At 61.0% G+C, this 14600-nt stretch overlaps 1 protein-coding gene across 1 annotated transcript; it reads left to right on the forward strand.

Annotated features, from left to right (window-relative positions):
- The first annotated feature begins 1571 nt into the window (after nt 1–1571).
- Nucleotides 1572–14175, forward strand: MRPS35 (mitochondrial ribosomal protein S35). Its single transcript, XM_056134628.1, has 8 exons — nt 1572–1746; nt 3316–3362; nt 4269–4436; nt 5344–5404; nt 8722–8861; nt 11294–11403; nt 12341–12410; nt 13857–14175. The coding sequence occupies exons 1-8, from the start codon at nt 1572–1574 to the stop codon at nt 14121–14123; spliced, it is 1038 nt and encodes a 345-aa protein (XP_055990603.1). The 3' UTR covers nt 14124–14175.
- Nucleotides 14176–14600: the final 425 nt, after the last annotated feature.

A 14600-nucleotide genomic window follows, 5' to 3' on the forward strand; every position in this document is an offset into this window, starting at 1 on the left:
AAGGGCACGTGCCATCTTCCCAGCCTCTCTCTTTCAGGTTCCTCAAGCTGATCTACAGTATTTACAGTAAGAAATTAAACAGCTTTGTTCTTTAAAAAAATAAATAAATTATTTTTTTGCACAGGTGCTGTGCTGTTGGGCCACACCCAGCTGTGCTCAGGGCTTACGCTTGATTCTGTACCCAGGGATCACTCCTGGCAGGGCTTGAGGGACGCTCTGGGGTGCTGGGTATCTATCTGGGCCAGCGCCTTCAAGGTAGGCTCCCTCTCGGCTGTATTATCTCTCTAGCCCTGGAGTTTTGTGCTTTGAATAGACATTTCCATAGCACTGTCCTCCCGTTGTTCATCGATTTGCTCGAGCAGGCCCAGTAATGTCTCCATTGTGAGACTTGTTGTTACTGTGTTTGGCATATCGAGATGCTCTCGGTAGCTTGCTGGGCGGAGGAATCGAACCCGAGCCAGCCAGGCTGGCCGCATGCAAGACAAACGCCCTACTGCTGTGCTATGGCTCCAGCCTTTGAATAGACATACCCCCAGCAATTGAAAAAAAGAAAGAAAAAGGATGTATTTATTGACTATTTCATATGAAACCATCCTAAGGCGGAGAATCAGAAGCTCATAAAGAATGGCCTTGCTTGGGGACTGGAGGGATAGCACAGCGGGGAGGGCGCTTGCCTTGCATGCGGCCGACCCAGGTTCGATTCCCAGCATCCCATTTGGTCCCCTGAGCACCACCAGGGATAATTCCTGAGTGCAGAGCCAGGTGTAACCCCTGTGCATCGCCGGATGTGACCCAAAAAGCAAAAAAATAAAAAAAAGAATGGCCATGCTTTCTTAGGTCTTATTCCTACCACGGAGGAATGAGACCAAGCGGGTTAGAGGCGGAGCGCACATTGACGGGGGTGTGTGCAGCGAAGCGCGCGTGAACGGGCATGAAGCGGAGCGCGCGTTAATGTCACGCGGCGGAACATATGCGGTAGAGCGCACACGAATGTGCGTGCAGCGGGGATCACGTTAGTGTGCGTGCAGCAGAGTGCACATTAATGCACATCCATGCACGTTAGTGGTCGTGCAGCAGAGCGCGTGCACGTTAAGGCACGCCAACGGGCACGCAGCGGAGCGCACGTTAATGCCATGCGTCGGAGCATGCAGCAGAGCGCACAAAAATGTGCGTGCAGCGGGGATCACGTTAGTGTGCGTGCAGCAGAGTGCACATTAATGCACATCCATGCACGTTAGTGGTCGTGCAGCAAGTGCGTGCACACGAATGCTCGCCCACGGGCACGCAGCGGAGCGCACTTTGCAGCGGCGCGTGCAGCAGGGCGCACGTCGGTGCACACCAGCGTCCTGCCGCGGAGCGCGCGTCGGTGCCCTGCAGCCCGGAGGGGGGGCCCGACCCCCCGCGCGGCTTCCCCCAGCGCCCCGGCGCCCGCCCGCCGCCCCAGCGCGGCCCCTCGGGGCGTCGCTCCCGCGGGCGGGGCCGCCGACTCGCCCTCTGACCCCGCCGGGCCCCGCGCACTTCCGGTTCCGGCGCCGGGGCGGGCGCGCGCGTGCGCAGTCGCGAGTCCCGCCATGGCGGCCGCCGCGCTCCCGGGGGGTCTGTGGTGGCTGCGGCCCGCGCCCCGCGCCCTGCGGCCCCTCGGCGCCGCCCCGCGACCCCCCTGCGCCGCCCCGCGGACCCCCTGCGCCGCCCCGCGGACCCTCTGCGCCGCCGCCGCCGCCGCCGCGCGGCCAAGTCCCCAACCAGGTCCGAGGGCGTGTGCGCCGCGGGGGGGGGCGCAGGGGGCAGAGCCAGGGGTCGGGGTCAGGGGTCAGGGGTCGGGCGCAGGGCAGAGGGGGGCAGAGGTGCAGAGCCAGGGGTCGGGGGCAGGGGTCAGGGGTCGGGCGCAGGGCAGAGGGGTGAAGAACCAGGGTCGGGGGCAGGGCGCAGGGGTGCAGAGCCAGGGGTCCGGCGTAGGGTGCTGGGGGCCAGGGGCAGAGGCGTAGGCCACAAGGGCCTGGGCTGCAGCTGGGCGCGGAGTTGCAGGGGTCAGGGGAGAGGGGGCCAGGCTGTAGCTGGGCGCAGAGGCGAGGGCGCACCTGTGCCTGGCTGCAGCAGGGGGCAGGGCGCAGGGGCGCAGGGGGAAGGGGCCCTGGCTGCAGCCGGGAGCAGGGGTGCACCCTAGGGCTCTGTTCAGGGGGAGCTGTCGCGCTGCAGGCCGGCGGGTGCACGCGCAGCCCCGAATTCCGGCCCCGCCGCGCCTCCTGGGGCGGGGGTGGCCCCCTCCGAGGCCTTGGAGGTGACCTTGGGTCCTGGGAGGCGGAGCAGTGCCAGATGCCCACCTAGCCTGGGCCACTGGGTGTCCCTGCAGGGGCCCCTGCGCCCGCACCACCGGCCTGTGCCCACTGTCCTCGTCTGTGCAGCGCCGGCCGCCCCAGGAAGGGGTCTTAAGCTCAAGGCCCACCCTGCCCCGCAGGGGCTCCGAATACCCCGGTGACTTCTCGTGGAGGGTGGATAAAAGTTGAGTTTTTTAGTGCCCCACTCTTCCCTGTGGCCTGTCTGCCTTTCCTTCCTCCCCAGCCCTTCCCTCTAGCAGCTCTTGCAGGTACTGGACTCTGAGTGTCCTGGGCAGGGGCTGGCAGAGGCGATGGAGCCAGGTGGGCTCTCCCCGGCCGGGCTTGCTGTCAGGCTCAGAGATTTGGGCAGGAGGCGCTGGGGGCAGAGTTCAGCGGGGGTAGTCAGGAAGGACCTCCTGGAGGCGGGGGAGGGGGGGTCCCCCCTGCAGCGGGGATCTGGGTGGTGGTCCCACTGTTGAGGGTTCCCGTGGGCCGGCCAGGAATTGGGGTCTGGGCGCCTCGAGGAGCGGTGGCCACTCCCGGGAAGAGCGCTTATTGGGACATGGGGTTTGGTTTTGGTGTGGGGGCTGCACCCAGTGATGCTCAGGGGTCATGACCCCTGACAGAGTCGGGACCATCTGTGGTTGCAGGGATCTGCCCCAGGTCCACCGCAAGCAAGTCAAGCCCCCTCCCTGCTCGCCCAGGCTCTGCACTTTCCTCTGAGTTAGATGCCCGTGGGAAGGCAGGAAGGCGAGGGGTCATGGTTTGGGCTTCTCCATCCTCGCTGCCCTGTGAGCTCAGTCCTGGGTGGGGCAAGAGGCAGGCAGGGCTTGGACTGCCGGGGCAGTGGGGATGTGCTTGGGTTGGGTATTGCTCCAGCCCCTGTAACTGTTTCTGACTGTCCCTTTTGGTCAAGCGGCTTGTTCACCCGAGCCTGCAGAGCTGTCTGTCCGCACACGCCGACTCCCTGCCTCACACTCATCCTGCCGTTGTCTTTCAGGGCCACCAGCAAGAACGTCCAGACCGGACAGGCCTCTCCGGAGAAAGGTCAGGGTCATGCCTGCTCGGTCCTCTTGGCTCGGGGGTGCCCAGAAGCTCGGAAGTGATGCCAGTGTGGGCTGATGGGGACAGTCGGTCGTGGGGGCTGTATCGGAACGCTCGTGTGGCCAGACGCCAAGAGTGAGTCCTCTTGGAGAAGTTCACAGACCAGGACGTGCAGTTGTTCATTTATTTTTGATTTGCAGTCTGCGCAAGCCTCACTCCTGGCTCTCTGCTCACGGAACCCTGGCGGTGCGGAGGGACCTGGTGTAGTGTCAGGGATCGAACCCAGGTCCGCTCTGGGGCAGGCAAGCACCCTACCCGCTGTACTGTCTCTCTGGCCCCTGCTTTTTTGGAGGCGGGGAGCTACTGCACACGCCAGTCCTGGGTCTGCGCCTGGGAATTATTCCTGGCAGTGTTCAGATACCACGTGGGGTACAGGGCTGGACCCCGGCAGGTGCCCTCCCTGCTGGTTTCCGTTTTCATGTCGGTCTGATTGAGCCTCACGTGGCCGGTGTCTGGGTCTAGGAAATAGACTTTTCCCATCCCGTCCTTACCGACTGAGCGACTCTGTGGACTTGAAGTTCTCGGTTGTCATCTTCCTCGGATTGCCCTTGTTTCCGAGTTCTCAGCGTCACCCCGGGCGCTGCTTCTGTCAAACTTCCAGACACTGCGAGTTGTGTCCTACCCCTCCGCGGGCAGAATGAGGAGTCAGGGACCTTGGCGGGTGGCGGATGGCCGGTGGGCCGGGTCCCCTGCAGCAGCCGCCTTGCCGAGAGGCAGGTTCCCGGAGGCCAGGGCGCGAGGCCTTTGGCGCCCGCGTGGGCCTGTTGGCCGTGGTGCCTCTCCTGGCTCTGCCCGGGCTGCACCTGGGTTTGCCCCGCGGGCCCCGACGGACGCCCCCTCTGTCCACAGGCGCTGCCCCCCAGGACAGAGAAGATGGCCGTGGACCAGGACTGGCCGAGCGTGTACCCCGTGGCAGCCCCGTTCAAGCCCTCGGCCGTGCCCCTCCCCGTGCGCATGGGCTACCCCGTGAAGAGGGGCGTGCCCATGGCCAAGGAGGGCAACCTGGAGCTCCTCAAGGTGAGGGTACTGCCCTGGGCCTCCTCCCTGCCCTTCCTCCCCTGTCCCCTTTAGCTTTCAATTTCCTTCCCGGAGTATTGAATGGGTGTCTGGATCACCCGTGATCGCGAGAGCACAGAGAATCCAGCATTTAAGAATGTGGCTGGTTAGTCCCGGGCTTCCCTTTTCCTTTCTCCGCTGCGTCTCTCAGCCGAGAGTGAGGAAAGCGGAGGGCCCCACCTGGAGGCTGAGCTCCGGGGAGTAAAGGCTCTGCGCCGTGTGTGCGGCGCATGGGGGTGCCCGCCTGCACTCCAGCCTCAGACTCCGCTTTTCTGGGGTGGGGTGGCTCTCCGAAGCAGTGCTCAGGAGGCCTGGGGTCCCGTCCTGGGGCCCCAGGATGTGCTGTCGGGTCATCTTGCCCCCAGGCTGTCTCTGGCGACACTGGGTGACTATGTGGTTTCGGGGCTGGACTGGGCTGGGCTGTGTGCCAGGCACGAGCTTCGACCCTGTTCTGTGTCTCGTCCTCCGGGATCTGCTTCTTACAACTTTGGATGGAGAAAGGGAGACTGTCAGGGAATATTATTCTTTCCCATCCCTGTCCTGCCCTCAGTGTCACAGGGGGTGCTTGTTGGTTTGTTTGTTTGTGGGCCACACCCGGCGTCGCTCAGGGCTTAGCCCTGCCTCTGCGCTCAGGACACTCGGTGCTGCTGGGGTCAGACCTCGGTCAGCCGTGTGCAAGGCAGGCACCCTGCCCACTGCATTCACTCGGCCCCTTGAACGTCTGTGCTGGGCATCGGGTCAGCAGTGCCTGGGCTTGTACGTGGCCGTGTGGGGCAGAAGACTGGGCCTTTGTTTTAGCTTTCGAGGAAATTCTTATCTTTCATATGTTAGAACATTTGACTCACGTGCCTTTGAAATCTCTCTTAAGGTTCCCAATTTCCTGCATCTGACTCCCGTGGCAATCAGAAAGCACTGCCAGGCTCTCAAAGGTAAGTGATCACTCTGTGAACTTGGAATCCCGTTTCCAGCCGTGGGGAGCTTCCGAATTCATTTTATGAGGCCGCATTTCCTGACAGATACACGGGAGGAGAATGTGCGTCAGTGAGACAGCAGCGTTACGTGTACATCAGCCCGTGAGGAGGCTGGCGGGGCAGAGTGGGGTTGGCCCTGCCGGGGTCTGTGGGAGCTCTGTGGATGGCCACCAGAGGGCCACCCGTCGCCGGGCAGGAGGGTGACGCGGAGAGTGGAAGCCCAGGGCTGGGGGGACAGCTGCCCCTGGGGGACGCCAGCGCACCCACAACAGCCCCCATTGATCACTGGCTTGAGGGTGTGTGTGTGTGTGTGTGTGTGTGTGTGTGTGTGTGTGTGTGCGTGCATGCATATGCATATGTGTCTGTGTATTTGCGTGTGTCTGTGATTTGTGTGTGTGTGTATGTGTGTGTGCGTGCGCGCGTGTAGGCATGACTACACCATGAACTGTTCACTCTGGAGATGGGCATTGTTGGCCCTTTGTGACCAGAGTGGGCATCACAAAGGGGAAACAGTCGCAGGAGTACAGAATCCGGTTTCTCTTACAGGGGAAGCCTCAAAGCCAAACTTTGTGAAGGTGCCGTGAGTCGTGGGGGAGGGGGCAGGCGAGGGCGATGTTGGCCGGTGGGTTCAGAGCACGGAGGGGATGGTCTTCCCTGCAAGGTGTGACCGGGGCCATGTGACCGCTCTGACAGGTGTAGTTGGGTCAGGTGGGCACATGAGATGCCCTGAACCTACAGCTCCATGTCGGCGACGGCTCAGAGACAGGGGAAGGCGTCTCTGAGGATGGTACGTTCTGAGGCTGAGTTTCTTTTTGCAAGGGAGAATTTTTCCTTTGTCTTCGATGAATCGTTGTCTGTCAGGTCTGCACTTAGGTGTGTGCTTATCCGTTCCTGCTCAGCACCGTACGAGTGGCTCTGGACGACAGAATCAGAAGTCCTAGTCAGCCCGGGCGGGTCAGGGGTGGGTCATCTCAGAGAAGTGAGGGGGTAGGAGACATCTCGCTGCACGCAGCTGAAGGTGGTTTAGGGCGGGGCCGAGCCCCTGCGCATCCTGGTGGGGAGACTGCGGAGTTGAGTTTGGACAAGGCAGGGACTGATGCAGTGCGGGCGTGTCGCCTCCTTCCTCCTCGTTGCCGTCCATCGTACGTTGGTCTGTTCATTGCGTGTGTTTCGGTCCCTCTGTACATAACACATTTATCTTAGTTTTCAGCCTTTGGGGAGACCACACCCGAAGGTGCTCAGGGCTGCTGCTAACTGCGCAGGAATCTCTCCTAGAGGTGCTCGGGGGACCGGGCGTGGGGGACGAGCCTGATCCACATGTGTCGTGATTGTGTTGCTTGTATGTCAGCTACACACTCTGTTACACACACATACAGTGCCTGATCCGGGCCACGTGTCCTAGCGACACGGGTCTGTTCTGAGAGCTCCTTACTGGTTTTATTGGCTGGTTGAGGCCTGGCGCCCCTCAGCCCCAGTGGCCATCCATATGTCCTTCCTGCTGGGCCTTCTGCGCAGGGCTGGGCTGGCCGGAGGGTCCTCGAGGTGCGCTGGCTCATCGGGGACATCTCAGTCAGGAGCTTGCCGCGGGTTGTTAAGGGGTTGCCTCGGGGTCGCGTCCGCCTGCTTAGGGTCCTGGCCGGGAGGGGGACGCGGTGAAAATGGGATGGCGAGCCTGGTTGTGTTGGAATCTGAGCTTTGGGAAGGTCCTTTTCTTGAGAAATGCAAGGAGAGATGCAGAGGCCTCTTTTGAAGTTTTCAGTCGTTTCCCTTCTTGAGGTTTGATTTCGATCGTGTGAGCAGAGCCAGCCATGCTGAGCTCAGCACCTGCTTCCCGAGACGGCAGCTTCTCGGCCTGCCCCATGCGGCCTGGTGTGCTGCGTTACGGGTCACCCGAGTGTTCCCAGAGGCTTTCTCTCCGGGGCTTCTGGGAGGATTCGGGCCTTGGCCCCGGTGGGTACTGGTCACTGATGGCCCTTGGAGTCTTTCTAAAGCCAGTTAACAAATTCTGTGCCAAGCGATGAATCCCCTTTCTCTTTTCACAGAGCGGTTTTTATGTGCATCCGTAACCTGGGGGCTGGTCGTGTAAGTGCAGCGTCCCTGAGACGCTGGCGCGTTTTTAAAGAAAAGACTTTCCTAACAGCCGATTCAGAAAAGGCCGCAGCACGTTCTACAGCATTAAAGTACTTTAATCGTTTCTAATTTTACCCTTGCGCTCTGCCAGCTTCTGGAATTCTCTTCCAAATAACCCAGAGGCTTCTCAGATCTGTCTTTTCCTTTTTCTCTGAAAGTAGGTCAGTTCATGTTTTATATCCAGCCGGCAAGTGGAAACTCTGAAGCGCAGGAAAGTCAGACGGCCGACCACGACCATAATTACCGGGCGGGGGGGGGAAGGGGGGGAGCGAGAGCCGAGTCCCTGCAAGGTCTCCTGGCCGTTCCTTCAGGCCGTCACTGGGTCCCTGAGAGAGAGCGGGGGCCACCGTCTGTCACTGCAGTCGAGGAGAAAAGAAACAGTCGGGCCTATTTCCCTTGTGCCGTCTCTGCGGGGCTGGCCTGGGCGTGGGCTGTGCAGAAGCTCCCCCGGGAGCCTGCCGGGTGCCCTCACGGCTCTGAGCGTCAGTGTTGTGCTCGGAGACTGGGAATGCTGACAGATGCTCCGTCCCGGGAATGGAGGCACCGTCCCCGGAGCGAGGCTGTCTGGCCCCCACCAGGCCCCGTGGCTCCAGCGCAGGCGAGGCTCGTGGGCCGGCCCGTGGAACCAGGTCCTGGGGGCTGTTCTGCAAAGGAGCCGCGGAATGAAGTTTTCTTTGAGGGGACCTAGGGGGACAGGGGCACGGTGACCCTCCTCCTCCTCCGGCCGGGGGCTCTTCTGTCCCTTGCATGCTGCCTGTGTCCAAGCACTGGAAAGGGGGCCTAGGACATGGCTAGGCCGCAGGCTGAGGCCAGGAGCCAAGCCACAGGCGTGGGGTGGGGCTGCTGTGATGGTCACTCGGGCCCCCTGGGAGCTGCTCTCCGTTCCCGGGACCAGTTTTCTGGAACCTTCCCTCAGGCCTGAACCTGCCATCGCCTTTGAAATCTGTCCCCGTTCGCTCGGGCACTGTGGAGGAGCTGGCAGGCCTGTGTGTGCCTGCTCTGTGCTCTCCGGAACGTCCTCCTGGGTCCCTCGGAGCGCAGGGCCGCCCAGACTGTGCCTCTTGCTCGGATGTTGTGTGTGTCCGCAGGGGTACCCGGAGGGGCCGCGGGGGCCGCTCTCACCGACACCCCATCTCCACCCACAGACTTCTGCACCGAGTGGCCGGCGGCTCTGGACACCAGCGAGAAGTGCGAGAAGCATTTCCCCGTGGAGGTGGAGACGGCCGACTACGTCTCGTCGGGGCCGTCCATCCGGAACCCCAAGGCGCGGGTGGTCACGTTGAGGGTGAGTGATGACCTGCAGGTGGGCCATACGTAGCATGTGGACATGGTGTCCGGAGCCCACGGGGAGCTGTCCCACGGGGCAGTTGGAAGGCGGGATTGAGCTCACCACAGGGAATGGGGTCCGAGAGGCGGCAGTGGTGTCTGATCAGCTTGTAACTTTTTTGTTACATTGTGTAACTAACTGTCAAGCTTTTCCGTGTCTCTAAACTCCTTCCACCTAAGAGAGGCCCTCAGGAGCTTAGGGTTGGAGGGTGACCCGGTGGGGGGGGAGGGGTCTTGCTGGTGGACCCCACAGTTGCACCTGCTGGGGGGCTGCAGTGCATGTCAGCTGACCCCACCCCTGTGTGTCTCCCAGCCGTCTGTGAGGATTTTGGTGGCTCGTGGAACACCAGAGAAGAGACAGTGAGTCTCGGGGCGCAGCGTCAGTCAGTTCAGACGAAGGTTTCCTGTTTTGGGGTCTTTTGTGTGGGATTAAAGTGGACATGCAGACACGCCCCTCTATAATAAACATTACCAGCGCGCTTTGGTTTTGTGCGCGGGGCTTGCCCTGACTCTGCCCGAGGTCACTCCTGGTGGGGCTTGGCGAGTCGGAGCCGGTGCTTGGGATCAAACCGGCATTGCTGCAGGACCAGTGCCTTGAGCCTGTGCTCACTTCAAGCCCGCCCCTTGGCTGTTTCGTGCCCCCCACCCTTCCTTTGTTCCTCGACATCATTGACCGGGGACCTTGAAGTGCCGGCGGAAAGTAATTCCTAATGTGGTGTTTTTGGTTTTGTTTTCTTGGGTCATACCTGGTGATGCACAGGGTTACTCCTGGCTCTGCACTCAGGGATCGCTCCTGGCATTGCATTAGGGACCATATGGGATGCCGGGGGTCAAACCCGGTTCGGCTACATGCAAGGCCAGCGCCCTCCCCGCTGTGCTATCGCTTCGCCCCCCCGGCGTGTCTCAGTTGTCTAGCTTCTGGGACACGGGCATCACGCGGCTACGCAGAACACATCCTACTGGAAATGTCAGTTCCGGTGAGGCGACGAGTGCAGTTTTGGGTACTGAAATACGGCAGGTGGGATAAAGACCAGCCTCAGGACCGTGAGGGAGCTCAGCACGTCATGGCCTGTCGTGCCAGGCGCTCGGCTGGGATGGATGGAGTGACGCAGGCACGGCACATGGGGCTTCCTGTGGCCTGGCCTGAGCCCCGTGTAACAAGGACACTGTAAATGTCCATAGGGTGGCGGGGGGTGATGGGTTCACAGGGTGGAGTGTTTGCTTTGCATGCAGGAGTCCTGGGCTTGTCTTCCAAGGATAGCCGGGGGAGCCCCCTAAAACAGTGTTCACGCAAACGTGAGTACTGAAGTGGCTGTTAATAGCTATCGGCATCATTGTCGCTTATTTTTGACAATTTCTTAATAAAGTCAGAAGACTTAAATTTTTGGAAATGAAAAGTCTTACATTTCTTATTAAATTTCATGATTTTTTGGTACCCTTTTAGTGAGGGGGCTATGTTTTTTAGGGGAGAGGTTTTGCCACACTTGGTGCTCAGAGCTTACTCCTGGCTCTGTGCTCAGAGATGGCTCGTGGCGGTGCGTGGGGTCCGCATGGTGTGCCAGGGACCGAACATGGGTCCACTGCACGCACGGCAAGGGCCCGGCTTTCTAAACGGTCTTCAGTCCCTGCCAGGGGAGTTTTAAAAGGAAAAATCACTCCCCCAAATTCTCATTCTGCTGGAAAGAAGTGATGTGTTTCTTATATGTTTAGATGTGGCCGTATTTTATAACGTGATAAATTTGTGATTTCCTTAGAAGGAATTCTCCGTATTATTTATTAGTGGTCAGAGTGGTCATGGAATGGCTTTTTAAAGAATTTTTTTAATTGAATCACCGTGAGAGAGCTGTTCGTGATTGGGTTCAGTCATACGGAGTTCCAGCACCCGTCCCTCCACCAGTGCACATTCCCCACCACCCTCGTGCCCAGTTTCCTTCCTGCTGCCCCCCAGACTGCCTCTATGGCGGGCACCTTCTACCTTCTCTCAGATGTTGGTCCTCGAAGTGCCGATACACGAGTTAGAACGATCGCCTGATGGGTGGAAGTTTCTTAGGGCTCTTGTTTCCATTTATCCTTTACATCGACTTTGCTGCCACCGAGTTTGGTTCTGCCCAGGCTCTCGCTTCTCTTGGCAGTGCGCCCTCAGGGGGGGCTCGGGTGGGGCCCTCAGCACGGCATAGCCCTGGCACTGCTCAGGCCTTTCCTTCGCCCCTCGGGGGCCCTTGCTGATTCCGTGAGGGGTGTGGAAGGCTTCCTTTTGGCTGTTTACGGCTAATGTAAAGAGCATTGCCTCTGTTCTCTTATATATTAAAGTCTATTAAAGTAATTTAATTTTCATTAAAGTAATTGTTTCCTATATGTGTGTGTGTGTGTATATTTATTTATTTATTTTAGGTTAAACTTTCCAGTTTGAATTTGGATGATCATGCGAAGAAAAAATTGATTAAGCTTGTGGGAGAGCGGTACTGCAAGAGCACAGACGTGCTCACCATCAGGACGGACAGGTGAGAGGCTGCCGGCCTGGATGCCCCGGCTTCCTCACAGCATGCACAGGAAAGGGTGGGGCAGGGGGGTCACTCTCCAGCACGGCCAGTTGCACGTGCTGCCTGTGACCCCGGGGTCAGGTGCGCGTGACCCTGCCTGCATTTCAGGTCAGCTCAGCAGAGAAGCGCGTTTCCTCGCCACACTCTTTGTTTTGTTTTGTTTTGCTCTGTGCTCAGGGGTCACTCCTGGCAGGGCTTGGGGGACGCGTATGGGGTGCCGGGGATTGAACCTGGGTCAGCCACAGGCAAAGCAAATGCCTTAACCTTGGTTCTGTTCCTCCAGCCTTCTGTCCGACTCTTAACTCTGCCAGATCTAGGCGTTGGGATTGGACACGGTCATAGTGAACACTGCACAGGGGCTGGAGCCAAGGCTGCTGGGGAGGGCACTTACCTTGCCGGCAGCTCACCTGGGTTCTCTCCCAGGCACCCAGTACGGTCCCCGGGTCCCCTCCAGGAGTCAGCCTTGAGCACAGAGCCAGGAGTGAGCACTGAGCACAGAGCCAGGAGTCAGCCCTGAGCACAGAGCCGGGAGTGGGCCGTGAGCACAGAACAGGGAGTCAGCCCTGAGCACAGAGCCAGAAGTGATGCCTAGGCACAGAGCTGGGAGTGAGCCCTGAGCACTGCTGAGTCTGACTCAGGAAGGTCGGACAGCACTGTATAAAGCTATTACCAATAACTCCATTTGTGATGCAAGCAAAGCCCTATGCTAAATATAACTGACGTCACTTTTCAGTGTTCTCAAGTGATAAACTGCTTAGATTACTTTTAGTGTGTTAGAATTGTTCTGAAGCAGGCAGGAAGTCCCTGAACATAGCCATCATTTGCGTCGGGTGCTTGTATAATTTGCAAATTACTCCGTATGCTGCATTCTAAAAGTCTTACGTTCTCTCCCCCAAAGGTGCCCGCTAAAGAGACAGAACTATGATTACGCAATGTACTTACTAACGGTCCTGTACCACGAGTCCTGGGTAAGTGTGCAGACGTTAGCGGGCTGCCCCTGTCCAGCTGGCCCCTGTGGCACATTCAGCTGGGTGTGGGGGCTTGGGAGGTGCTGAGGCCCTCAGGTCACCCGGGGCCAGGCTCGGAACGGACAGTGCTCGCGCCTGGGCCTTCAGAACTCAGAAGGGGCGGAGCGACCTTGTCCCGCACGTGGCCGACCTGGGTTTGCTCCCTGTCCCCGCCGCCCCGTGTGTTCCCCCAAGCCCTGCCTGGAGTGATCCCTGAGCACAGAGCCGGGAGTCCCCCCGGAGCACTGCTGGGGTGTGGCTGCAGGAGAACCAAAAGGAAACGCCCAGATGACCCAGGTGCCTTTGCAGTTCAGAGCCGCTGCTGCCGAGCAGACATTGAGGGCGTTGGCGGTCTGTGTGTTTAACGTGGAGAGTCGTAGACGTTCTGGAGGGTGGCCGTCCGCTGGCTGACCCAGACAAGCTCCCAGGCGGTGCCAAGTGTGCCAGGGCTCCTGGTCCCTCCCGCTGCCCAGTGGGCATCCCGCAAGCAGCGGCACAGCATGGCATGGCATGGCCGGGGCGCCCTCCTGCTGGGGCAGGGGCTCGTCCTTCAGGCCACAGCCCGGGGTGAGCGGCAGCGGCTGAGGTGCTCCAGGACAGCGCAGGGGCCGGGCACGAGCTCTGCGCTCTGGCTGAAGAGCACACGCCCCCTCTGAACCCCTTGGTGGGGTCGGCCCGGCTGTGCTCACTGCTGACGCACAGTCGACCCTGCCGGGCGTCGGCCCTCGTGCCCCACCCGGCTCGCTGCCCTCCCGAGGCCCCGGGTGTCTTGCAGCCCGGCCTCCAGGCAGCCAGGGCCGCTCAGCGCCCGGCGTTGGCTTCGCTGCGCCTTCAGCTTCACGGTCGTTTGGTTCCCCCTGGGGCCAGCGCCGGGCCCCACGTGGCTGCTCACCGGCCTCTCCCTGGACTGTCCACGCTCAGACCCGCACACTGCCCCTGTACCGGGCGCGTCCCTCGGCAGCCGCCCCGTGGCCTCGGCAAAGCGGCTCCACCCAAGCGCCGGCCCGAGTCGGATCGTGGGCCGCCAGCCAGTGCCCCCAGGTCGAGACAAACGGTCGGGGTCGTCAGGAGACGGGGAGCTGCGTGGGGTCGGGCGCTTCCTGTGACTGGTCGATCCTGGGCGCCGCGTAGGAGGCGAGTCTCATGCGCACCCCCACCCCCCGCAGCGCAGAGCCAGCGGGTGCTCCCAGACAGACGAGAAGAGGGAGCTCCAGGGTACTGGGCCTGGGTCTGGCTGTGCTTTGTGTGCTCTTAGCTCACCTCGGGGGCCTGCTCAGTGCCTGATCTCGCCCCTGGTTCGCCGCGGGACCGGCCTGCGGGCACCTGGAGTCTGTGTCCAGGGAACTGAGCACAGCTCCGGCGTCCCCGGGCCGGCCCGAGACTCAGTCCTTCCTCTTCTGCTCGTAGAAAACGGAGGCGTGGGAGCAGAGCAGGGGTGAGGCCGACGCGGACGAGTACACGTGGGAGAACAGCCCGTCGGAGCGGACCGTCCTGGACACGCTGCAGCGCATGGCGCCTGCGGACGTGGCCCCGCGCGCCCGCCACGACCTGCTGGCCTCCCGCGAGGTGGCCGAGTACCGGGAGGCGGTCGTGGGCCTGAAGAACGCGGGCGACAGTGAGGCGGGCCTCTCCCGGTACAAGGAGTCAGTGAAGAGGCTCCTGGGGCTGCCGTGAGCGGGGGCGCCGGCCTCTCCCGCCCGCGCCCGGGCCCAGGGTCGGCGGAACTCATTAAAGCCGCTGGTTCCACGCAGCTCCCGCCTCGTGTGTCGGGCGCCTTGGGGATTACCCGGCCACGGGCCAGTCCGACTGGGCACAGGTCCTTGGGGCTCGCCGAGGGTCCCCAGGAGGGACTCCAGGGTGTCAGTGCCCTGGGGGGTCCAGGAGTTTGTTGGAGGGGGGGTAGGGGGAGGTCCAGGCACGGCTGTGCCAGCGCGCTGGCCGGGCAGGTGTGCGGCCCCGGGTGCCACCTAGCAGGGGTCAGTCGCGTGTGCTGCCCCAGGGCCCCATGGGTCAGGTGAGCGTGTCAGAGGTCTGCACTGCGGGTTGGCTCAGCAGAGTGTGTGCCTTCACCGCACTTCTTTTTTTTCTTTTTGGGTCACACCCGGCAATGGACAGGGGTTACCTTCTGGCTTTGCACTCAGGAATTACTCC

Source organism: Sorex fumeus, unplaced genomic scaffold, assembly GCF_029834395.1.
Source record: "Sorex fumeus unplaced genomic scaffold, SorFum_2.1 ptg000100l, whole genome shotgun sequence".
Classification (NCBI taxonomy): Eukaryota; Metazoa; Chordata; class Mammalia; order Eulipotyphla; family Soricidae; genus Sorex; species Sorex fumeus.

What these genes read in the sequence shown, in the direction of transcription:
- MRPS35 (XM_056134628.1), top strand. Translation starts at nt 1,572, where the DNA reads ATGGCGGCCGCCGCGCTCCCGGGGGGTCTGTGGTGGCTGCGGCCCGCG. An exon ending in GCGGCCAAGTCCCCAACCAG is followed by an intron (nt 1,747 to 3,315) that starts GTCCGAGGGCGT and finishes GTTGTCTTTCAG; the next exon opens with GGCCACCAGCAAGAACGTCC. An exon ending in GCACTGCCAGGCTCTCAAAG is followed by an intron (nt 5,405 to 8,721) that starts GTAAGTGATCAC and finishes CTCCACCCACAG; the next exon opens with ACTTCTGCACCGAGTGGCCG.